Here is a 26,069-nt window from a genome sequence, read left to right as displayed (position 1 = left end):
TCTGGTAAAGAACAGAATGGTCAAAGCTTCTCAGGTGAGCGATGTGGCCCATGGGCCTCTTGTTAATTTGTTGTTAACTAGAAAAAAAAATATGTTTAATAAAGTGATATGTAGTTAGTGTCAATTTCAGAACACTAGCACTTCAAGGGTAAGGAAAACGAGCAGCTTCTCGTATGCATTTAAATGGACAAAACATTTCTAACATAAATATACTCGTGGTCACGTGTTTTGGCCAGAGAATCAACCTGACAATTGTATTCACCGATAGTACAATAAAGGAATTTACCTAGCGTAAAATTCCTGTAGTATTCGTAGTAACCCATGATGCAATTCTCATTCAGCTGATTGGTCAGTTAAAGTCACATTGGTGCCTTATTTGCTAATCTGACGCCAAAAATATAGTCCCGGTTCCCATGCAAAAACATTTGTCAAAAAAAAAATTAATTCATGAAAGCAGAAAATTGTGTCATAGAAAATACTTATAATTTAAATTTGAATGAATTCAAGAGAGATCAATTGAAGTACACTTCTACAGAATGATACTATACTATTATAGGGTGGTAAAAACTAAAACGCAACATAACTTTTCTGTTTACCATGTCTCCACGTGCTAGTCACTTCCTAGCCACATTTCCGTGAATAATTTACCCTATCTCGCTGTAGTCTCGCGAACACTCGCCAGAACCACTGCTAGAGCTACTCTGAACTCATCGGGTTTTATAATTTGTAGAACACCGAAAAATAAAAGGTTCCGAACACATTAGTAGGGGTGATAAAATAATACCGGCATTCGTTGTTTGCGAATTATTATGTAACATAAACCCAGTCATTTGTCTGTCTTTTATAGAAAAAACGGAAATCGTTTTCTTGGTCACTCCGTGACCATGCCATGTGTTCATTGTTATGAGCCTACATGTACGTTCTCTTTCGAAGACTCTTACAAGCGTTTTCCAGGCAATTCGCCGATGTAAAATCTAAGTAAAACCGGAAGTAAAAGTATTTTTTCTCTATATACGTCACAAGTCACATGGTGTGGAGGACCCTTAAAAATAAACTCCTCCCACGACTGTGTCATATATAATGTTCAACTTGACCGCTCGTTGTACATATCGAGCACGCAATCAATATCGAACACACGCGGTTTCAGAATGGACTCCAACATATTCAGGATAACACGGGATTATATGAAATAGCTTGATTTACAGGGGTCGAAATGGTATGGTAAACATATTAAACCCACTGAGTTAAAGAATATACTTGTATATAACAAGAATCTTAATATCTACATTAAAAAAATAATAATAATTGGGTTAGGATGACGATACCCTAGGCAACAGGAGTGGGCATCGCCGTTTAGTGTCAAATAAAAATATGATGAAAATTGTGACTTAAGGGACTCCGATCCTCAGCCAGGAAGGACAACTCTTTGATTTATAATTTAATTCAAAAAGTCTCAAAACGAAGCTTGAAAATTAAATTTTTTCATGCAACAATTTTCATTATATATCTCTCAATGTGCTTCAAGGTTCTTTGAAGTTCTCAGAAAGGTCTAATAAAAAGGCGAAATTTTTACCTCGTAATAGCATTTTAAAGTTACCTATATAGATGTTCGTTTTAAGTTAAACATAGATACCAATGTTTATTGACATGGTATGAAATTAGAAGTGTTTTATGGTGCTTTGCAATGACAGGAGAATCTTTATACACTTTGCATTGTAAAATGATTGAAGTAAATAAAAGAAATTAAAGTATATTAATTTTTAATTTCACGCTCTATATTTGTTGCTTGTTGCTTATTGCGCCTCTAGATAAACTTTTGAATGCACCAGTCTATATTTTTAGAGATGTTTATATTCCAAGATGAATTAACAAAAAGGCATATACTTCACATGGTATCATTTTTATTAAATAAAGATTACTGGATATAAACTAAATAAGACTGTCATTAATTATCTGTCAGGGAACCTGAAACGTCAATAGACGACGGAGTTGGGAGCGACATATACATGTATAAGTTAAAATGAAAAGTCAAACACAAAACCTTGGGGGGGGGGGCAATTTGGGTGAGGGGGTATCGTTGAAACAGTTATTGTAAAAAATACGGGGGGGGGGGGCATATTGCAAAGAAAAAATACTCAGTGCGGCGGCCCTTATAGATATACCGCAATTGTCACTCCTGATCAGTCCCAATTTTCATCCAATGTTTTTGTGTCTGGGGAAGAGCTGTAACACATTTTAGACATACAGTTCCCTTTGTTATTAAAAAAAAATAAACGTTTAACAAACTTTGTTCTCATTAATCCGTATCCATTTGTAAGTTTTCATCATCATCTTGTTAAGGTATATTTTCAAGTATACGGATTCCTTGTAAACGAGTGTTGTGCAAAAAAGTTGCAATGTTCACAAAGTATTTGTATATTCGTTTAATCACGAAAATCCTTGCTTTCAAGCCATAAACGGCATGCAGACTAAATAAAATTAAACAGATATTTCTATTTGTTTTGTTACCTTATATAAATATCGGAATTCCTATAAATAACACATTTTTAAATCAATTGCGTTTCATAGATACTCAGTATCACAGATTTAAAACAATAACCTATTTATTTATTTCCGGCTTGGATAAAAAATATCAGACACAGTTTAAAAGTCAATTTAACCCACAGAAACTTGGGGGTATTTAAGTTCAAATTCTTGAAAAAAAAAAAAATTTGAACGTAGATAGCATATATCATCTTAATCTACACTTAATCTCGTAATTTTTTTTAAGCTCAGATACGCCAAATTTAGCTTTAAAATTTAGTTCGACTTTACATTCTCAATCAATTTAAAATGACAACTTGTTCGTGTGAAGTTATGTTTCTAATCAGAAATATACAAAAAGACACGTAGCATCGTTTTTGAAAACGGGGGGGGGGGGGGGTTGCAGCTAGAGAATTTTTTTTACTCACCTGGAAAAATTGACAAGCCAAAAAAAAAAGCATTGCCAAAACTCGAAAATCCTTTTTCCTGGGGGGGTGGGGGGTAGATGCCAATTTTTTTTCAGGTGCCGAGTTCTTTCAGTACAATTTTTTGCATACAATACTACATTTCCCTTACATCAATTTAACATAGTAAAAACTTTGGGCCGACCAGCTTTTCAATAAACATTTTCAATAGTAAAAGTAATGTTGGGAAATAAAAGTGCCCCCCCCCCCCCCCGTTGCTACATTTACGTGCCTGTATATATCCGAAAAAATCTTTATCCTGCATTTTAATTTTAAAGCATTATTATGTCAATGGAACATAAATATTAATATTATATCGATGTTTTACCTCTCGCGAATTTTTCACTCATATGAAGACGCCACCATTTGCCACGAAGAGCAATCTGGTTAAAATCAGATTTCTTTTTCGCTCCGAAATTCTGATAGTCACAAGGTGTACAGCGACTATCAGAATTTCGGAGCATAACAAAGATCTGAAATAAACATTGAACGCAAGTCGTTAAAAATACCAAGGTTAGATATATTTGCATTTAGTAAACATGATGGCAGATCAGTCTGCAATTAAAGAATGTTCCTCACGTGATCCAAGAAAAGGGGGAGGTTGGGGGTGTTACTAACCATGATTCAATAATGCTGAAAATCCTACCGTAAGGGTGGATTAATGATTTCAAGCGACTTGTCAGAAGGGAAATTTTCAATGCGAATTGCTACCAAAAAAGACATTGTAGCTCCTTTGAATGTTTTTGCATATCATGATGTTCTTTTTTTTTTGTTTGTAATCAAAGTTGGAAAAAAAATATGTTCACGTATGCATATGTATTCTCAAAAAGTAAAAGCCGAAACTGAAAATTGTGTTTTGTTAATTTATATACATGGCATCAACAAATTTAAAATTATGATAGCCGTCTTTATCATAAGAACCATTATAATAATGCACGAACAATATCGTATGCAGTTAATTCATACATGTATAATGTATGTCCTCGTATTTATTTTCTATTTACAAACTTACACTGTCTACACACACACACACACAAATTGAATAAAAGAAAGATATATCGTATATTCAGAATTTTAAGATTTAATCGTGTTAAAAAAATTGGAATAATGGACTTCAAGCTAAAAATTTTGTTCCATTGACTTTTTTGATGAATCGTTTTCTCGGAAAAACTAACAAAATCAATGACCAACAAAATTTCCAGTAAAGACAAATAATTTTTAAATTCAGCGAAATTTAAACTCTCTCCACATTTTAAGAATAGCTCACAAAGGAAACAGAAGAGTAAGCTATAGTTTTTTCAGTTCAAAATTTATTCTTTTACGCTGTATCGGGATTAAAACGTTCAAAATCCGATAACGTCAAGTTGACGTCATAACGTCATTGCGTTATTTTCTTACAAAAACTACCTATATTTAAAGAGCTCTCTTGGAGAAATGGTTTGAGATAATAAAAAAAATTAAAATGACTTAGGAGGTGGTCACCCTAGACATGTGTCACAGATGAAATTGTACCACTGGACATTTTGACAATTTCTTAATTTTGTATTATTTCAATTTAAAATTCTCACATCTGTTTTTAATTTATTGAGCTGTCAATGAGTTGCTTCAATCTGTCAGAATTATCTATTTTGTAATATTTAATTATCTTAATTAGCCATGAGTGATATGACCAGATGGACTGTGCTTTGTGTGACTTAATTATTGTTTATTTAAAATCATATAATCTTCAACTCTATTTGTATATCAAATTAACTCATGCCATATGTTACTAAAACTTGTCAATTATCAGCCATGGCTATAAATACAAATTTTTGTAAACATTCTAAGAGTTGGAATCGGGACGTGCTTGTCCCTGATATTGTCCGACCCGACGAGTGATAAAGGTCTGCAAATCGTAAAGCGGCTTTATCTTCATTTACTAATAGTCCACCCTAGTGGCAATACCGACAAGCACATGCATCTAACGCAAGGGTGTGATAAGTGGTGCAGATAACCGGGTACGACCCCCTCTCACAGCCAAGCGAGTTCTACCATTTCAACAGTTAGCATCAAAGTGAAAGAGATGGCAATAATGTATGCCGATGCAGTAAATGTGATTATTAACCAAGAAGAAAATTTTGGTCAACTTCCGACGAGACAAACACTTTCATATGAAACAACAAATGACAATACCGCCAAAGACAAGAACACCATTTCAGAGTTGCAAACTGAAGTACAAACTCTGCAGATTGAAAACTCCGACCCGACGAGTGATAAAGGTCTGCAAATCGTAAAGCGGTTTTATCTTCATTTACTAATAGTCCACCCTAGTGGCAATACCGACAAGCACATGCATCTAACGCGAGGGTGTGATACATGTTTCAAGAACAATTTAATTAGAATTTGGGACTGGGCGGATTTTTGTTCATACCGTACTTTCTTCTTTGAATTAGAAATTGCATAGCAGGTGTTTTTATTCGCAATTCCTGAAAATATATTTGAGATTTACTAATTTTCTCTATATAATATGATTTACTTGAAAGATGAAGTTTGACGAATTATTGTGGGTAAAAACGTGTTACTTAGAAAATTCAGAGACATTTTTGTGAATATTTTCAATTAGTCAATGCCTGATTTTCAGAACCTGAGGATCGGAGTACCTTAAATCTGTCTTCAAAGACAAGGTTCGTCTCTGATATACATGAAGATGGTTGTATTTTCTGTATGTACCGAAATGTGAAAAATAATATTTAGAAAGGCGACAAAAGATTACAGCAGAAATTAAAAAAAAAGTGTAGCAAGGCCTTGAAAGTTTAAATATCAATGCAAACAGCTTGCGGGTTTTGAATAGTTTCTTTTTGTGTGCTGAACAAAAACCAATAAAGACACGCCCATATAATTGTCCAGTGAACCAATCATACACCGTTAAATATTTCAGAAATAGAAGAATTCTTCACCATGAAGAATCAATTCTTGGCGAGAAATGGAAGCATTTGATTGGCTGAATAAATAGATTATGTTCTAAAAGGTATTGTTTTCCTTTGATGGGGTTAAAACTGTTTGTATTTATAGAATTACTTATGCTAGGCATAGTATAGCTTTGATTTTGTTATTTAAGCTTAAAAGCTTTCAGAAATGTACACTTCATATCGCATTCGACTAACAAGAATATTCCTACCAAAACGAAATGGGATGTTTCTGCTTCAAAAAATGACAAGGGATCATTATTGTACGGGGTCATTTTTCTACAATGCACACGGAGAAAAACGACTCAAGGCCATGATTTCTACAAAAAACGTACAAAAATGACCCCCGGTCAATATTCTACGGGGGTCACTTTTCGTCGTTAGACCGGCCTTGAACTTGATCCCCACTGTGCTCACTTTCCTTATCCCTGTTTAAAATGATTGTTTTGACTGGTATATTTTCGGCCAACTTTGGCTGTAAATGATTAGGATATTTTCCTAAAATATTAAGAAGTTCAAGTTGTAAACTTGCTGTGATGTTCAGAATCACACCTTTCTGCAACCATCCATATATGGTATACATTTTGTCACTTTAAGGTGAAATATCCCTCTCCTCCAAGTGGCTATTCCACTTTTTTTTCAATTTTTATAAAAACAATAGGCCTAGCATTACGCCATTAAAAAGTTTATTTATAATATAGCGAAAAAAAACTTAATGAAATGTTTATTACCCTATTTTTAGGTCACCTGAGTAGTGACCTATTGCTATCCGTTTTCGCCCGTCGCCGTTAGTCATGCGTAGTGTGTTAACATTCGAACATTTTCAGCTCCTTCTCTGCAACCACTCAACCAATTTTAACCAATTTTGGCATAAAGTATCTTTGGGTGAAGGGGAACAAATTTTGTGAAATTCATGGTCCCCGCCTCCCTGGGTCCTGAGGGGTGGGACAAAAACCACTAAAATTAATGCAATCTTTAAAAATTTTCTTCTTTACTCCTGGACATCTAGCAGTCAAATTGTTGGCGTGATTGTAATCAGCACTGAGTCCTCTACCAATACCGTGAAATTCATGACCCCATGGACCGGGTTCTTTTGCTAGGGCAGGGCTATATAGATTATATCGTGAAAATACATTAATTCTTAAAAAAAATCCTCTCTTCTTCTCTGCTCCTGGGTATTAAATAATAACCAAGTACATAGTTATGTTGAATAAGGGTGCCTCTTCCAACATTGTTAATTTTATGGCCCCATGGTCAGGGGCTCTGGTGCGAAGGCAGGGCTCTATTAATTATATAGTTAATTTACATAAATTCTTCGAAAATCTTCTCTGCTCCTGGTATTAAACAAACCAACCAACTAAATACATATGATGAGCAAGAATGTCTCTTCCAAAATTGTGAATTTCATGACCCCGCGGTTGAGGGTTCCGGTGTTAGGGCGGGGCTCTATTGCTTATATAGTGAAAATACATTAATTCTTTAAAAATCATCTTCACTGCTCTTAGATATTAAGCAGATGAGCTACCTATATAGCTATGGTTTGCCCCTGGACCAAGGGTTCTGGTGTTAAAACAGGGCTCTTATGATTACATAGTGAAAATGCATGAATTCTTTGAAATTCTTTTTCCTTTGCTGCTGGGTACTTTGTTAATGATTTTAGTGCATATTTATGATAAAGAAAGGCATCTGTTCCAAAATGGTCAATTTCAGGTCCCCAGAGTCAGGGGTACCTCGGGGGGTGGGGGTGGGATGGGGTTGTTACATTGTCTGAAAATAAATATTAATGTCTGGAAAACTGCTTTTTGGTATTAATCAACCATTTATGATGATATAAAATTTATGATAAAATTTCCAGAATCTGGAAATATGTGGTCTCAGGGTCAGTGATTCCTGTAGGGTGTGGTGCACAACTAGTTATAAAGTGGGAATGCATTTTCTCTTTGTTACTCTGATCTACCTCTAGGTTTGATTAACCAAAGCAAGCATGTTTAGTGTATAGTTTGATAAACAATGGTGCCTCTTTCAAGATTGTGAATTTCATGGCATCTTGTTTAAAATACGAACCAAATTCAATTGTTAGAAAGTTGTTACATGATACTCAGATGACCTATTAGGCCCGTTGGCGTCTTGTTGGATGACGTTAAATGTGTTAGAAAAAAGAAGAAAAGAAGATAGTTAAAAAACACCCTTGGACCCGGGGAATATTTCACGAAAGAGGGGTCCTCTGGTCCTGTCCACAAGCAATAAAATATGAAATAAAGAAATAGAAACTAGAAAACTAGAAATCAATTGAAAACAATCGTTCGAACTTTTGTCCTTCACTAATGATATAACATTGTACAGTAATTTCGTATAAAGTTCCGATTACATCTATATTTAAAATTTTTAATGATCCACAGCAGTTTAAGAAATATTGTATTGACTATATCTCCCCATTAACATATTTCTTTTAACACGATTGTGCTTCAGATTTGGTTTTAATGATGACTGTCGATGGAATTGGTAGGATCACCTTGTTTCTAATGCTAGTGGCACTTCCCTTCGCATCACCCAGTGGTAAGTACCTACATATGTTTTTTTTTTTGGTTGAGTTAAAAAAAGATGTCCCAATACACCTTAATTTATCAAGTTATCAATATTAATTTTAAGGAAATTGTTTCTCAGATTTGAAAAATTCTGTAGGCACTCTTCATTTATCATCTTCGCTAGCCAAGGGTTTCTGATACGCTACAAGGGTGACCCAACTCTTCCTGAAAACTATAGACCGATAACATTACTAAGCTGCTTAGGAAAAGTTTTTACCAGCATTTTATGTGAGCGTTTGAATACTTTTGCTGATGAATTCGAATTGATTACTGAAGCTCAAACTGGCCTTAGAAAAGGATATGGTACAATAGATAATATATTAATATTAGATTTTTTGTGTAAATTTGTCATGTTTAGTAAGAAAAAACTTTATTGTGCATATATTGATTTTAAGCAAGCCTTTGATACGGTATGGCGTTCTGGTTTGTGGTCCAAAGTGTTGAAAAGTGGGATAGATGGTAAATATCTAAGATTTATCAAAAATATGTATAGTGGTATAAAATCGATGATATGTATTGACCAAAACACCTCAGAGTTTTTCATGTGTAATCTTGGGGTAAGGCAGGGGGAAAATTTATCCCCATTTCCTTTTAATTTGTATATCATTGATTTAAAAAATTATTTACTGCAGAATAATATTGATGGGATTAAGAGCTTAAGTGAGAAAATAGAAAATAAAATGCAGATTATGTTTAAATTATTTATACTTTTCTATGCTGACGACACAGTTTTACTAGCTGATAACCCTGATGACTTACAAAGAGCGTTGAATATTTTTTCTGATTATTGTGACCACTGGAAACTTCAAGTAAATACAGACAAGACTAAGATAGTAATTTTTTTCTAGGGGAAGGATTCCCCCCCAATTTTTTTTTGTACAGAGAAGCACCAATTGAAATTGTAAACGAATTTAAATACCTAGGTGTTATCATGTCCCGTAGTGGGTTTTTCAAAAGTACCGAAACACACTTAACTAAACAAGCTTCAAAAGCAATGTATGGAGTACTTAGAAAGATAAGGTATTTTAACTTGCCAGTAGATTGTCAAATAGATCTTTTTGACAAAGTTATAAGCCCGATTCTGTTGTACGGGTGTGAAGTTTGGGGCTATGAAAACATCTAGATATTTTAGAAAAGGTACACTTGAAATTTTTGAAATTTGTTTTGCATGTTAAGTCGAGTACCCCAAATTGTATGGTGTATGGGGAAAATGGGCAATATCCTTTAATAATACGTATAAAGGTACGAATGATTACTTACTGGGCTAAACTTTTGATGTCACATGAGAGTAAGCTGACATACATAATGTATTGCTTTCTTTATAAACAATTTTCTGACGGATCAATTATGCACCCATGGTTGAAATGTATAAGAGATATCTTAATTCCTGTGGTCTGTCTTATGTGTGGATGAATCAAAATTTCAGTAGTATTACTTGGTTAAAATCTATTGCGAAAGAAACGTTGTTAAATCAATTCTTACAAGACTGGCATATGAACATAGAAAATTCACCTAAATGTTTAAATTACAGGATTTTCAAAAACAATTTTGGACGAGAAATTTACTTAAGTAAACTCCGAAAAGATTTAAGAATTGTATTAACAAAATTTAGAACTTGTAACCACAAACTCCCAGTCGCATCTGGTAGATGGACTAATACTGATAGATCTTTAAGATTATGTAATTTATGTAACAAAAATACTTTGGGGGATGAATTTCACTATGTAATGGAGTGTCCATATTTTTTGTCTTCGGGTAAAACTTATTGATAAGAAGTATTGTTCTCATGTACATACTTATAAATTTGAGAAAATTATGTCCATCACAAATGTTGATTCACTGTTTAAACTGTCTTTGTTTGCTAAAAAGATATTGGCCTGCTTTTAGTAACTATTTAATTGATACTACTCTTCCTCACTTGACTTTGTATTTTGTATATATGTAAATATGTTCCTGTACCTCATATACCATTGTATGGTCTGAGTGTAAATAAACAAACAAACTCTCCTCATGAACCCTTGGCATACTGCTAAGTCAAAAGATGGGATTGTTTTCGTCACGTGGTCTCAAATCTATCAGGTACGCACAGATTGCGTCATCGACAGAAATTAACAAGCCTGTTTAAAAAAAATTGAATTTTCAAGAAAAATTAAGAAGAAATAATTGAGTAATAATTATTTATTATTTATATTTATTTATATTAGGTGATATTATTTTTCTTATATATTCCAAGCTCTCTGACTGGCTCAAACTTGATCACATGATCAATTATATAACAGCATAAAGACTTGAGTTACTAAATATAGATTCTTAAATATCGACTTAAATTAATGCTTTTAAACATGGACAATTTTTTCTGTAAAACAACATTTGTGCTGAATTCTTAACAGCTAAGACAGAGTATGACTTGATTTTTCTAAAAAAAAAAAAAATACTTCAACTCTTTATTTATAATTGTGATGTTCTGAAATAATTAGTAAGACATAGGATGCATTGAATAAGAATCTACTTTATGTTAAACAGTGTTAAAAGAGATAATAGTTGTTTTTTGAAAAATCAATACAAAACTTAATTAGACAAATTAGCCTTTTAAAAAAGGAAATCCCTTAAATTATTCTATCAGTACAAAGAGTTACACACATTACATTATTAAACAGATTTTTTTTTAATCTCTAGTCTCTCAGTGTTGAAAAAAGACAAGCGAGTGGTGATTTTGTCAATCTCTGTAAAAATAATAATATAACAAATGTAGCCCTTTAATTCGGTCAAACCATAGATATATCGACTTCACAAAAAAGCAAATATTGCTTCGTGCTCGGTCGATATGCTTTTCTGTGAAGTCGATATATCTATGGATCGACCTCATCAAAGGGCTATATTTATATAATATCACCTATTCGAATTGGTGATATAACCTATTAATTTCAAATAGGTGATATCATCTATTCGAATAGGTGATATCACCTATTAATAATAATAATATAATAATAATAATAATGCTTTATTTAGAGAAGGTAACCCGATTAGTACCAGGTACTATTCTTCCCCGGGGCCTTCTAATTTCAAACAACATATTACATAAAATGATACAATCAAAGATAAAACATGTAGAGTTCGTTAGTGCATAATGTAATGTACATCTAAATGAGATATAGATTCAAAATAAAGAAGTCAATATTAATTGTTCAAGAGACATTGTCTTAAACAATAGTAATTGTCAAACATCTTGTACAAAGGGCATATTCAAACATTTATTTACATACGTTGGCTAATTATAATTTTTTCTACATTTCGTCTAAAAATAGGTAAGGTTGGTGATAATTTTATATGTAATGGTAGGTTATTCCATAAATTTACACCTGAATATTGAATAGAATTTGTAAATAAAATTGTTCTATGTTTTGGTAAACGAAGATTATAATTTAGTTCTGAACGTAAGGAATAGGAATCATTGCTATGAAAAACAAAAAGGTCCTGGAGATATTCGGGGCTCATACCATAAAAAGTTTTGTACAATAAAATACACTTATGTAATGTGACTAATTCAAATACATTTAGCCATCCCAGTTTTTCAAACAATGGTTTTGATGGTTCGTCGGGTGCTGCATCAAGGATAATTCTAGCAGCCCGTTTCTGAAGTTTATGAATTCTTTCAATGCTAGTTTTAGATGCATTGCCCCAAATTGTAAGACAGTAGTTTATTGAAGGCAAATATATGCATTATAAAAAAGTTTTCTGGTATTTAATGGAAGAAATTTCTTAATTTTACGGAGTGTAAATAACTTGTATGTTAAGGATTTACAAACTGAATCTACATGATAATTATAATGAAGATTTTGATCTATATAGACACCTAAGAGTTTTTCAACATTAACATTTTCAAGCTTTTCTCCAGAAATTTCTGTATTAAGTTCTGGAATATCTAACTTTGACCTTTTTTGTTGTGTACACATAAGCATAGATTTTGATTTGTTCGTGTTCTGAATCATTTGGTTCTGTAAACACCAGTTTTCAATTTCGCATAAATCATAATTCAAAAATGTTTCAATATTATGTACATTGTTATCAGATAAATGCAGAGTTGCATCATCTGCAAACATATCAATATTACAGTGATTGACACATAGGGGGAGATCATTTATATACAATAAAAATAGCAGTGGACCTAAAATAGATCCCGGAGCACCCCTGCTGTGATAGGTAAGATATCAGAAGAACATACACCAATTTTAACACTTTGGGTTCTTTCATTTAAATAAGACTGAAACCATTTAATTGTAAGTGAATCAAAGTTATAGTGCCTCAATTTCTCAATTAAAAGATCATGACTGACTAAATCAAATGCTTTACTGAAATCTAGAAATGCTATGCCAGTGAGATTCCCTTGGTCCATTGCATGCAACCAGCTGTCAGTAAGTTTGGTTAGTGCCGTTTGGCAAGAATGGAATTCCCTAAAACCACTCTGTGAGTTTGTAATGAGGTCAAAAGCTCGGGTGAATTCACGTACTTGATTAGCAACATGTTTTTCAAAAATTTTTGAAAGATGAAGTTTGAAGAATTATTGTGGGTAAAAACGTGTTACTTAGAAAATTCAGAGACATTTTTGTGAGCATTTTCAATTAATTAATGCTTGATTTTCAGAACCTGAGGATCGGAGTACCTTAAATCTGTCTTCAAAGACAAGGTTCGTCTCTGATATACATGAAGATGGTTGTATTTTCTGTATGTACCGAAATGTGAAAAATAATATTTAGAAAGGCGAAAAAAAGATTACAGCAGAAATTAAAAAAAAGTGTAGCAAGGCCTTGAAAGTTTAAATATCAATGCAAACAGCTTGCGGGTTTTGAATAGTTTCTTTTTGTGTGCTGAACAAAAACCAATAAAGACACGCCCATATAATTGTTCAGTGAACCAATCATACAATGTTAAATATTTCAGAAATAGAAGAATTCTTCACCATGAAGAATCAATTCTTGGCGAGAAATGGAAGCATTTGATTGGCTGAATAAATAGATTATGTTCTAAAAGGTATTTTTTTCCTTTGATGGGGTTAAAACTGTTTGTATTTATAGAATTACTTATGCTAGGCATAGTATAGCTTTGATTTTGTTATTTAAGCTTAAAGGCCGAGATTTTTACCCGTACGGTTTTCTCAGGTAAGGGGAGGGACTAAATTCTAAATTCTAGCAGCCCGTTTCTGAAGTTTATGAATTCTTTCAATGCTAGTTTTAGATGCATTGCCCCAAATTGTAAGACAGTAGTTTATTGAAGGCAAATATATGCATTATAAAAAAGTTTTCTGGTATTTAATGGAAGAAATTTCTTAATTTTACGGAGTGTAAATAACTTGTATGTTAAGGATTTACAAACTGAATCTACATGATAATTATAATGAAGATTTTGATCTATATAGACACCTAAGAGTTTTTCAACATTAACATTTTCAAGCTTTTCTCCAGAAATTTCTGTATTAAGTTCTGGAATATCTAACTTTGACCTTTTTTGTTGTGTACACATAAGCATAGATTTTGATTTGTTCGTGTTCTGAATCATTTGGTTCTGTAAACACCAGTTTTCAATTTCGCATAAATCATAATTCAAAAATGTTTCAATATTATGTACATTGTTATCAGATAAATGCAGAGTTGCATCATCTGCAAACATATCAATATTACAGTGATTGACACATAGGGGGAGATCATTTATATACAATAAAAATAGCAGTGGACCTAAAATAGATCCCGGAGCACCCCTGCTGTGATAGGTAAGATATCAGAAGAACATACACCAATTTTAACACTTTGGGTTCTTTCATTTAAATAAGACTGAAACCATTTAATTGTAAGTGAATCAAAGTTATAGTGCCTCAATTTCTCAATTAAAAGATCATGACTGACTAAATCAAATGCTTTACTGAAATCTAGAAATGCTATGCCAGTGAGATTCCCTTGGTCCATTGCATGCAACCAGCTGTCAGTAAGTTTGGTTAGTGCCGTTTGGCAAGAATGGAATTCCCTAAAACCACTCTGTGAGTTTGTAATGAGGTCAAAAGCTCGGGTGAATTCACGTACTTGATTAGCAACATGTTTTTCAAAAATTTTTGATAAAGTCGGTAAGATTGATATTGGTCTGTAATTACTTGGATCTTTTTTATCGCCCTTTTTATATATATAGGGGTGACTTTAGCTTGTTTCAGATGCAAAGGAAAGATGCCATTAGTAATGCTAGTGTTAATTAGATGAGTTATAGGCTTAGAAATTATATCGGCAGAAAGTCTTAAGAGGCGGGGACCAATGAAATCTATACCTGCCGATTTATTAATGTCAAGTTTGCATAGCATTGAGAAGACCTCGTCTTGTCTTATAGGAAGTAAGCTAAATACATTTTCATAATTAAGTTTTGACTTTGTGAATTCTTTTAACTTTTCTGGTTTAAAGTTACGTTTTGGTAATTCATTTAATAAATTGCTAGAAATTTTTGTAAAGTGTTCATTAAAAACATTGACAATACCTTGTGTATCGTTAATTTCTGATCCGTTGTCCTTAATATGAGTAGGAAAAAAATATTTTGGCTTTGAGGATAAATGGTTCAGATAGCTCCAGAGTTCTTTAGGATTAGAGCTCTCCTCAACAGCTGATTTATAATAAGTACATTTAGCATTATTAATCAAAAGCGTGACTTTATTCCTCCAATGTCGAAAATTTTCAAAGTCTTTGTGTTGATGATAGTAATCTCGTAATTGTCTAGCATCATTAATTTCTTGTGTTAACCATTTTGGACGAGACTCAGTTTTCACACGTTTAGTCTTTACGTTAGCGTGACTATTTAGAATAGTATGAAACATATCGTAAAAGTTCGCTAAGATATCGTTAGGATTGTCCAAATTCGTAAGGGCATCAAAATTGACACTTTTTAAATCGGAAAGAAATTTTTCTTCGTTAAAATTCTTAAAGTCGCGGTATTGAATTTCAGTGTGTTTTCCCTTACGCTGCATTGGAAACGAATAGGTGATATCACTTATTTGAATAAGTGATATCACCTTTTTGAATAGGTGATATTACATATCACCAATTCAAATTGAATAGGTGATATCTCCAATTCGAATAGGTGATATCAACCATTTGAGATTCTTACAATAAAGAATGAATGCTCCCTATAATATATAGATTAACACTGGAACCAAGAAAAATCGGACTATCCATTTTTTGGCTGTTTTCACGATTTTCTTACAGAACACATAATATACAAGTGAAATAGATTAATTTGTGAGCAGACCAAACTACACTTTCTATTGGGGTTGCTTTAAATTAAATGCAAAACTGTAATCCATTCCCCGATAGCATGGCTATGTTGGGCCAACACTGGTAAAAGGTTGTATGGTTGGCGTTTTGGGGACAACGCATTGGGCCAACGTTGGACCAATGTTACCATGTCAACCCTCTCGACCATGACAGAATTCCTATGTTGGCCCAACGTTGGTCCAGCGTAAGCAACTTCCATTCATTTTACTTTCCAAGGAAGGAAGGATGCTGATGTTGGCCCAACGTTGGACCAATGTTTATAATACACCCTAAAAGAAAGTGTTATTTCAAACTGGTAGTAGTATGTTGGCCCAAAGTTGGCCCGATGTTTGAAATAAACCTTTGAAGAATGTGTCTTATAAAGTTGGTAGTAGTATGTTGGCCCAAAGTTGGCCCAATGATTGTAATACACCCTTAAAGAAAGTGTCTTATCAAATTGGTAGTAGTATGCTGGTCCAACGTTGCCCAATGATTATGATACACCCTTAAAGAAAGTGTTTTATCAAGTCGGTAGTTGTTTATTAGCTCAACGTTGGCCCAATATTTGTAATACACCCTTAAAGAAAATGTCTCATCAAGTTGGTAATATAATGTTGGCCCAACGTTGGCCGGATGTTAGCAAGAGTTTGTTTAGGTGTTTCAGAGATGGGATATTTATATTGGGCCAACGTTGGTCCAATTATTATACTGCCAACTAAATGATGGTGTCAATTTTATAATTAGCTGCTGAGCTTTACGTTGGGACAACGTTGGTTCCAAATATTTATTTAGATGCACATTCTTAAATAATTAAGAGGACATTCTTTGTGCTTGCTTTTCATTGAATGACTGCTTTTGTTTAGATATGATATTTTAACTTTGAACTTAAGTGATCACAGCACCAAAGAGTGTTTTATTCTATTATTTGAATTGCGTGTATGCTTATTATTTGTAATAAAACGCTTAAAATTATGATTTTTTTTTCATGAGCGTTGTATTCATGAGAATTTAGAGAAGACTGAATTAATGCTAGTTTAAAGTTTTAGGAACAGGATGTGAATAATTATCTTCTAGAATGATGAGTCATAAAACGAAAGTGAAAATAAATAAGATTTAGGGACCTATAGCCTTGGGGCTGTTGTTATTTTATAACTAATTTGAAAAGGTGATATCACCTATTAGAATAAGTGATATCACATATTCAAAATGATATGGTGATATCACCTATTCGAATAGGTGATATCATCCATTGAATTTGAATACGTGATAACACTTATTCGAATAAGTGATATACCTATTCAAAAGAAATAGTGATATCACCTATTCAAATTAATTATATCACCTATTCGAATAAGTGTTATCATCTTTTGAAATAGGCGATATCACAATTCAAATCAGATAGGCGCCTTATAGTATTACCCCCCCCCCCCCCCCCCAACAAACAAAAAAAAAAAAAGCTGACGCATCACATGAGGGACCAAGAGGGTCCAAACGTCTTAAAATTCTCTATGTCTTTTATGATCGTTATTTTGAATTAGTGAAGCAAAAATGTTTATTTTCACAATATACAGTTATTTTACCAGTTCCGAGTAAGAAACGGATTTGGGGTTGCTATGAATATACGAGGCATTATTTCAAAATCTAAGTTTTTTGTCAAGGTAATTCAATGACTTGTGGAATTAAATATTTTTCATAAAAGTTCAGCAATTAAATCCAAAAAATTATTTTGCAAGTTAACATAGGTGTTTATTTTACCAACTGAGAATAAACCGACGAGTTCCGGTGTAAAGACGAATAATGACCCCCATCGAATAATGACCTGGGGTCATTTTTCAACGACAAAAAATGACCCCCTACCCGTAGAAAAAAAATCATTTTTTGTAGAAAAAGTGACCTAGGGGTCATTATTTTATATGTTAGTCCTATAAAAAATTGACCCCATTGAAAAATGACCCCTTTTAAAGTGAAAAGAGATTCTTTAATTGTCAAGTAAATAAAATTTCCTTTAGATATTCCTCCTTATAGTGTTTGCTTGAAGAATGGTATTCCACTTGTTTTTAGAAATCAAACAATGCAACAATCAGGTTCCAATACTCTTTAATAAAAAATTAATTAACTTTTCCTTCATTTCAACTTTTAGCTCGTAAAAGTTTTGCAAATCCGATTTGACAATGAAAGAGGAGGAAATTTTTATCCCCCCTCCCCCCCAAAAAAGAACATTACGTTATATCAAAACAAAAATATAATAAATGAAAAGCAAAAATATAATAAAACTCTATACCTTTCAATAATACTGAAAGAGGCTCTAGATAAAATATTGAAATGAAGTTAAGCCTTCACACAAGTTCTATGATATCATAATTTACTTCGCCATGATTAAAGCATACTTTATAAATGTTGGTGGGGGTATACTTAATAGTATTGTGGCAAAGTAACAGTTGAAAATTAGTCGAATAGTGGATTATTTTAAGCTTATTTTTAGTCCCTCCTTATAGAAAAATAAAGGTAGATCTAGGGTAGTTTTTTTTTGTTGCTTTTGTTGATAATCGACTTCCTCCTAAATAAGTAAGGGGGTGGGGTGGGTATAACACCTAAAAATATGCACTGTAAAGCTATGGGCTAGTGTAAAATACAAATTCTAATGCAAAAACTATACATGTAGACATAACCTTTTGATTTAGCACACAGTATTCATTACATTTCTTAATTCTTGTTTTACTCCACGATTGAACCCAGTTCTGAGTATATTTTTCAGAGAATTTAATATGAAAATCAGAACAAACATTTTCATTTTTGTAACGTCTTCTTTATACTGTGTCATAATATGAAAAGTTAAGGTCATACGCAACGTAGTTTGAGCTTTATTGGGTTCTTCCCTGGAGTTGAAGAGTTCCACTAAATGAAGGACCTGTGTGATATACTTTAAATGTCTTCATATGGATTTATACGCCTCTTCTAAAACAAATTTGATAGGAAAAAAAATCTGTAATTTATGTTTTGTAATTTTTGTATATTTTTCTTTGAATAATACAAAAATTTTCATAATTTGATATCTTCCAAAAAACACAAGTTGCCGAGCAAAGGTCAAAATTTGTAGCCCTCCACCGGCAAGTGGTGGCGTCTCCATATGAGTGAAAAATTCTCGAGAGGGACGTTAAACGATATACAATCAATCAATCAATCAAAAAAAACCCCTGGTAATGCATGCTGAATTTTTGTCTATGAATATCTGATGGCACTATAATCTTAAATTAAGAATATCTTGAAAAGTTATCAGTAGGTAAGGTACGTTGCGTATGTCCTTAATTGAAGACCATTTCTTTTTATGTCCCTGTAATCGAAGATTCGGGGGTATTATTAGTTACACAATCAGTTAGTGATCTAATACGGATTCATACAGTGTGTGAAATAGAAATCCGTATTGGGCGAGGCGAAGCCGTGTCCCAATACGGATTTCCATTTCACACCCTGTATGAATCCGTATTAGGTCACTAACTGACTGTACATGTGTTACGAATTTATCCCGCTGAAGACCTTTATCGATATAAAAAAGATATATGTGCATATTATGAAAATATTAAGTTTTAATCCAATAACAATCAACATAAAATATCGTTACAGTAACAAGAAATTTAACTAAACTACCTACGTATACCGTTTCTTAGCCGCCATTTTTATTTATAATAACAACAATGCGAACGGAATCGCGTGCCCGATTTTCATATTACGCCTCGACGGAGACGTAATACGGAAAATTTCAGGGCGTCATGTGATCAGCTTTTATCCAATCAGCAATCTACAAATTTGTCTGAAGCGAGATAAATAGTTTTATCGTGTCCGTCTGTATGTCTGTCTGTCTTTCTGGCGGTCTGTTTCTCCGCAAAATCTTTAACCTTTACCATGACTTTTTAGCTCACCTGAGCCGAAGGCTCAAGTGAGCTTTTCTGATCACATTTTGTCCGGCGTCCGTCTGTCCGTCCGTCCGTCTGTCTGTCCGTCTGTCCGTCTGTCTGTCTGTAAACTTTTCACATTTTCTCAAGAACCGCTGGGCCAATTTCAACCAAACTTGCCACAAAGTATCCTTGGGTGAAGGGGATTCAAGTTTGTTCAAATGAAGGGCCACTCCCTCATTCAAGGGAAGATAATTGGGAATTAATGAAAATTTGGTGGTATATTTAAAAATCTTCTTCTCAAGAACCACTGTGCCAGGAAAGATGAAACTTATGGGGAAACATCCTCAGGTAGTGTAGATTCAAGTTTGTTCAAATCATGACCCCCGGGGGTAGGGCGGGGCCAAAATGGCCGACCAAAGTTTTACATAGAAATATATAGGAAAATTCTTTAAAAATCTTCTTCTCAAGAATGACAAAGCCATAATTCATCATATTTATATGGGAGCATGCTCATGTAGTGTAGATTCAAGTTTGTTCAAATCATGACCCCCCGGTTAAGGGCGGGGCCAAAATGGCCGACCAAAGTTTTACATAGAAATATATAGGAAAATTCTTTAAAAATCTTCTTCTCAAGAATGACAAAGCCATAATTCATCATATTTATATGGAAGCATGCTCAGGTAGTGTAGATTCAAGTTTGTTCAAATCATGACCCCCGGGGGTAGGGCGGGGCCAAAATGGCCGACCAATGTTTTACATAGAAATATATAGGAAAATTCTTTAAAAATCTTCTTCTCAAGAATAACAAAGCCATTATTCATCATATTTATATGGAAGCATGTTCAGGTAGTGTAGATTCAATTTTGTTCAAATCATGACCCCCGGGGGTAGAGCGGGGCCAAAATGGCCGACCAAAGTTTTACATAGAAATATATAGGAAAATTCTTTAAAAATCTTCTTCTCAAGAATGACAAAGCCATAATTCATCATATTTATATGGAAGCATGCTCAGGTAGTGTAGATTCAAGTTTGTTCAAATCATGACCCCCGGGGGTAGGGCGGGGCCAAAATGGCCGACCAATGTTTTACATAGAAATATATAGGAAAATTCTTTAAAAATCTTCTTCTCAAGAATGACAAAGCCATAATTCATCATATTTATATGGAAGCATGCTCAGGTAGTGTAGATTCAAGTTTGTTCAAATCATGACCCCCGGGGGTAGGGCGGGGCCAAAATGGCCGACCAATGTTTTACATAGAAATATATAGGAAAATTCTTTAAAAATCTTCTTCTCAAGAATGACAAAGCCATTATTCATCATATTTATATGGAAGCATGTTCAGGTAGTGTAGATTCAATTTTGTTCAAATCATGACCCCCGGGGGTAGAGCGGGGCCAAAATGGCCGACCGAAGTTTTACATAGAAATATATAGGAAAATTCTTTAAAAATCTTCTTCTCAATCATTTTCTAAAAAATAGCAAATCCATGATTGGTCATGGGACTACTTTTGGATTTAAACTTTTTAAAGCCATTTTATACTAGTCCTACCCGTGGTGCTCAGGTGAGCGATGTGGCCCATGGGCCTCTTGTCATTTATTGTAGCTATGTCTTTCATATTTATTATGTGTACATTCCTTGTGACAAGACCTTACTTTGGGTACCACCAAATTTGACCTTTTGACCTTTACCTTGGAGTTTGTCCCATTTTACACAAAAATGCCAAATTTTTAATTTACTTTGGTTATAACTTTTAAACGGTAGGTACTAGTACTCTCATACTGCACAAATGTAATCCTTGTTACGTTAAACCTTTCTTAAGAAACCATCAACTTTGACCCTTTGACCTTTGAGTTTGACCTACCTTTCAAACACTTATCCTTAGCCATTAATTTTGAACAAGTGGTGCTAGGGCTTTCCTATTTTGCAATTGTATTTCTTGTGAGAAGACCCTACTTTGGTTACCATTATATTTAAATTACCTCTAAGAAAAGTTTAATCTTAGCTATGTTGCCATACAAGGGCATAGCTGTTTTACAAATATATCTTTTTATATATACTGTAAGAGGAGTTGCGGATAACAGATGGATACCCCAAAGCGTAACAGACGGACGAACATCCCAATCACTATATACCCTTCCGCTTTTCAAGCAGAGGATATAATAATATATGATACTGCTGATTTTTTCTGTCAGTACGATGATTTTCACCATCGAAAAACAATGTTTACCTAACCCTTTAGGCTCGATAAATCTTTACTCCTTTAGATTCTGAATTATCGCATTGACCTTAAAATATAGCTATAATCGTATGTTATGAGATCAACATATCATCAATTTATTCCAAATAAGCTCAGGTGAGCATTTTGGCCAATATGCTTCTTTATCTAATATTTTTTTTTGCCCCCTAAAAATTTCAGCTTTAATCAACAGGGAGTCATTTTTCTACGGGGGTCATTTTTCTTCACGTGGGTTCTGCAAATTTTAAGGGTGGTGACACTTTTTCTACGGGCAAAAGTGTCATTTTTCTACGTCGAATAATGACCGGGGGTTATTTTTCGCCGTAGAATATTGACCGGGGGTCATTTTTCGCTGTCGAAAAATGACCCCCGGTCATTATTCGATGGGGGTCATTATTCGTCTTTACATGGATACCCTAGCGGTACCCATTCAATTCAACCCTAAATTAAGAAATATACGCCCCCACATTATCCATTGGCATGCCTAAGAAAAGTTAAATAAATTGCTCACCAATTAGTTATTTGTATTTCCAAATGTTAAAGAGAAACTAGGGGTGCTGTGAACACTGAGCTCACTTTAATGATACCCCACTCTTCCTATATGATTATTATGACAAAGTCCATGTTAAAAAAATATAATAAGAGGTCACATGTAAAATGTAATTAAGAATCTATGAAAGTATCATTAATCTTATTCAGTGGAATGGAGGAATTGTGGATAAGAGATGCATATACCCTTCAATATTAAAAAGAAAGGTTCAAATGCTAAGGGAGTCCAAATTAAGTGCCAGATCAAAAAATAAAAAAAGGTGTACTCTGGCACTTTTTAACAAAGATTCTGTGAAAGCCTCAATAAATTCTACGAAACCTCATTAATTTTCATTCAGTGGTGAAAGAGGAGTTGTGGATAAAAAATGGGTACCCCAAAGCGTATCAGATGGACGGACGCACAGACAACTAGACAGACGTACAAAAGGAAGAATGGACAAACATCCCATCACTATCCTTTCCCACTGCTTTTCAAGCGTGGATATAATGAGTCACGTTTACAATGAAGAAAACAAAGAGAATGAATTTATAATAATGTTTAAAATGGGTATTCGGAACTGGTAAAATGACAACACGAAAATATTCCGATATCTTCCAGCGTTCTAAATATTTATTTTAGAAATCTAGCTACCGAAACGAAACAAAACCTATCGAAACGAAAAAAATGGGTATGTTTTCTTCAAATCAAGGTGTATACATGTACATATAGTCATATATAATGTGTTAATGCATATGGTCTATATTTACTTCATATGAAATTTATATAGTTCAAGCACTTGTTAACACACTGAGGCAATTGTTTCACTTCAAGCTCACACATAGGCGTCGGAAGGAAATTGAAAAGGGGGGAGGGGGGCTTAACCAACAAAAAAAGTAAACCCAAATTTTCAATGCCTATATAATAATTATATACCTTTGCAAAAAAAAAGTGAGGGGGAGGGGAGGCTAGCCACTCCCGCTTCCGACGCCTATGTCATATTTTGTAAATATATCACTGAATCATTGATCTACTAAAAATAACATCGTTCGCATCGAAAGACTTTTTTCTTCTCAGTTGAATCGTTAATACATTAGAGGTCTTTGGTCGAGCCTCTTCATTGCAAATCACTCATTTCTTCCTTTAAAAATTACCTCGATACAAAATTGGACCGTATGTCCGTAGAAAGGATACACGAGACATTCATGTAGGCGTCGGAAGCAAATTGAAAATGGGGAGCTAATGGAAAATCGGAGGGGTTAAACCAACTAAGAAAAGGTAAACTCCAATTTTTAATACATAAAACGTGTATCTTTGCAAAAAAGGGGGCTAAGCCCCCCTAGCCCCTCTCTGGTTCCGACGCCTATGCAAGATTCCAGCTGGAGTTATATGTATAATTGAACGATAAAACCAGCCATCTCGGAGTGGAATACTCGAAAGTCCCTGGTTTATCCGATGTTTAATGACATTCGCACGCAATACAACAGTACCGTAACTTTATTTCGACCTGTATATAAACGGGCCTTATTGAAATTATACATGCATGGTACGCTGATGCATATTTGCAGCTGGCATAGTACACTTAACAAAACTTTTAAGTGTTCACGTTAATAAATCTATTTATTTAAAAGCTACTTTTTAGAATGGTGTGGTGTGATATTTTCACATTATTACAACAAATGAGTCTTCTCAACAATTGTAGAAAGAAAATCAGATACCACCAATGAAACCAATGTTCCGTGACGAAGCTTAAAAACAATAAATCTGTACTTTGCTGCATGTGTTTTGTGTAATTAGCATCTTTTTGTAATCATTATCAAATTTTAAAAACTGGTTTCACTAAAAACACTCAAAATATTGGCAACATGACCATTGAGACAGAAGGGAGAGCCGTTGGAATGTTGTTATCTGGACCATCCTTGCACCAAGTTTTCCTCACTTTTATTTTAGTGTTTAATTGTCCTTGATATTACTTTTAAAAATTAACAATCAGTATCAAAACCCTCTATAACACATTTTTATATAGGCTGTGGGTCATTTTCATCTTCAATTTACAAAATCGTGTGGAAATGATAAGAAATCGGTGCTCGTGACGGTCTAATATCAGCTCAAGCAGTCTGAATCATCCTTAAAGCGGTGCACTTAAGTGCTAAACGCCCAAGGATGTTGGCCAAAAGGCCTCTACGTGATGATGCACTGTTAAATTCCCGGATCTGAATCCGGTTGAACACTTTTGAGGTTTTTCTAAGGAGTGTCAAAGCCCCCCCCCCCTTCCACACAATTTTAACGGTTTGGATAGATCTATGCAGTTAGTATGACAGCAGATGGTTCAATCTCCTATTCAGGGGTACATTGTATCCAACAGTAAAAAAAGTCTTGTGGTAATTAGAGCGATTGGTGGTCTTACTCCATAGATATTATTTAGGGTGAATTTTCATTTTGAGGGTATATCATTTCCTTGACACTTTGCTTAATTCAAATTCTGACGATATACTTACATGAAATTTATGCAACATCGAACTGAAATATGCTTCATTAACCATGAATTAGAGAAATTATTTATTATACGCATTTGTTCTTTAAAACTTAAAAAATGTTAGGTGAGCACTTAGAAGTTTGATTCAGTGTAAATGCATCATTAGAGAAGGGAACATAATTTATCGGTAATTAATTATTATATTAACAATTTAATTGAAGTAAAAAAAAAAGTCCACATGCAGTTACACATAAAATTACATAATTATATACATGTACCTTGAATTGAAAAAAATCCTCCAACATTTTGATAGTTTTGTTTTGTTTCGTTTCGGCAGATTTCGTTTTGATTCCGTTTCGTTTCGTCTTGATTTCGTTTCGTTTCGGTAGATTTCGTTTCGGAAGATTTCGTTTCGTTTTGTTTCCTTTCTATTTCGTTTCGCACTTTACAGGTACCCACATTTGTTACATAGAGGCCATAAGGAGCAGCACTTAGGAATATCTTAAAGGGGCATGAACACAGTTGAAGCTAAAATTTCAAAATTTATTTTTCCATTTTATAAATATTTAACTATGGTCTTTCTAATGATCATCAAAAATTTGAACGCCAGTTTTCCAGATACAAGACAGATTTAGAGCTCCAAACCTTTGTTATGTAAACAAGGCTAGTATCATGTTTATGTTAACACAGGTTTGCTTAAAAATTTATAACTTCACACAGGATTATTGAGGAAAAAACAATACTTTTAACTTTTCATTTCTAATTTAAAATTGTCTAAAATCTCATATAAAGTTTGACACCTGGGGTATTTCATGCTGTATTAAATCACTATAACATATAACTGCTAGCCCCAAGGCAGAGATTTTTTACCGGGTTTAAAACAAGGTTAATATGCTAATATATTTTAAAATTAGTAGTAAAAAAGTTTTTTTTTATATATTGTTTAAAAAATATATAACTTCAAATTAAAGTTAATATAACTAATCGACATTCTATATTTCACAAAAAAAGTTACTATACATGTATTATGCTTCAGTCACATGAAACATCTAAAAAAGATTATAAATGTAAATTATCTGAATTAATGTGTAGAAACATTTTTTTAAAAATTTAATTACTTCAACAGTTTGTTTATAAA

The 26,069-nt window shown here is 33.6% G+C and overlaps 1 protein-coding gene across 1 annotated transcript in view; it reads left to right on the top strand.

The window, feature by feature from the left end:
* LOC134257631 (protein draper-like) overlaps positions 1–26,069 on the top strand; it is a gene marked incomplete at its 3' end in the record, with an annotated part of 59,499 nt that overhangs the window by 10,485 nt on the left and 22,945 nt on the right. Inside the window, exon 2 of the mRNA XM_062740223.1 lies at positions 8,402–8,488. Within this exon, the coding sequence (XP_062596207.1) occupies positions 8,413–8,488 (76 nt within the window). The remainder of the gene's footprint in view (positions 1–8,401; positions 8,489–26,069) is intronic.

The sequence above is a fragment of the Saccostrea cucullata genome, unplaced genomic scaffold (assembly GCF_032062105.1).
Source record: "Saccostrea cucullata isolate Sc308-1 unplaced genomic scaffold, CSIRO_AGI_Scuc_v1 ctg941, whole genome shotgun sequence".
In the NCBI taxonomy this organism is placed as follows: Eukaryota; Metazoa; Mollusca; class Bivalvia; order Ostreida; family Ostreidae; genus Saccostrea; species Saccostrea cuccullata.
This window is presented reverse-complemented; position numbering and strand designations above follow the sequence as displayed.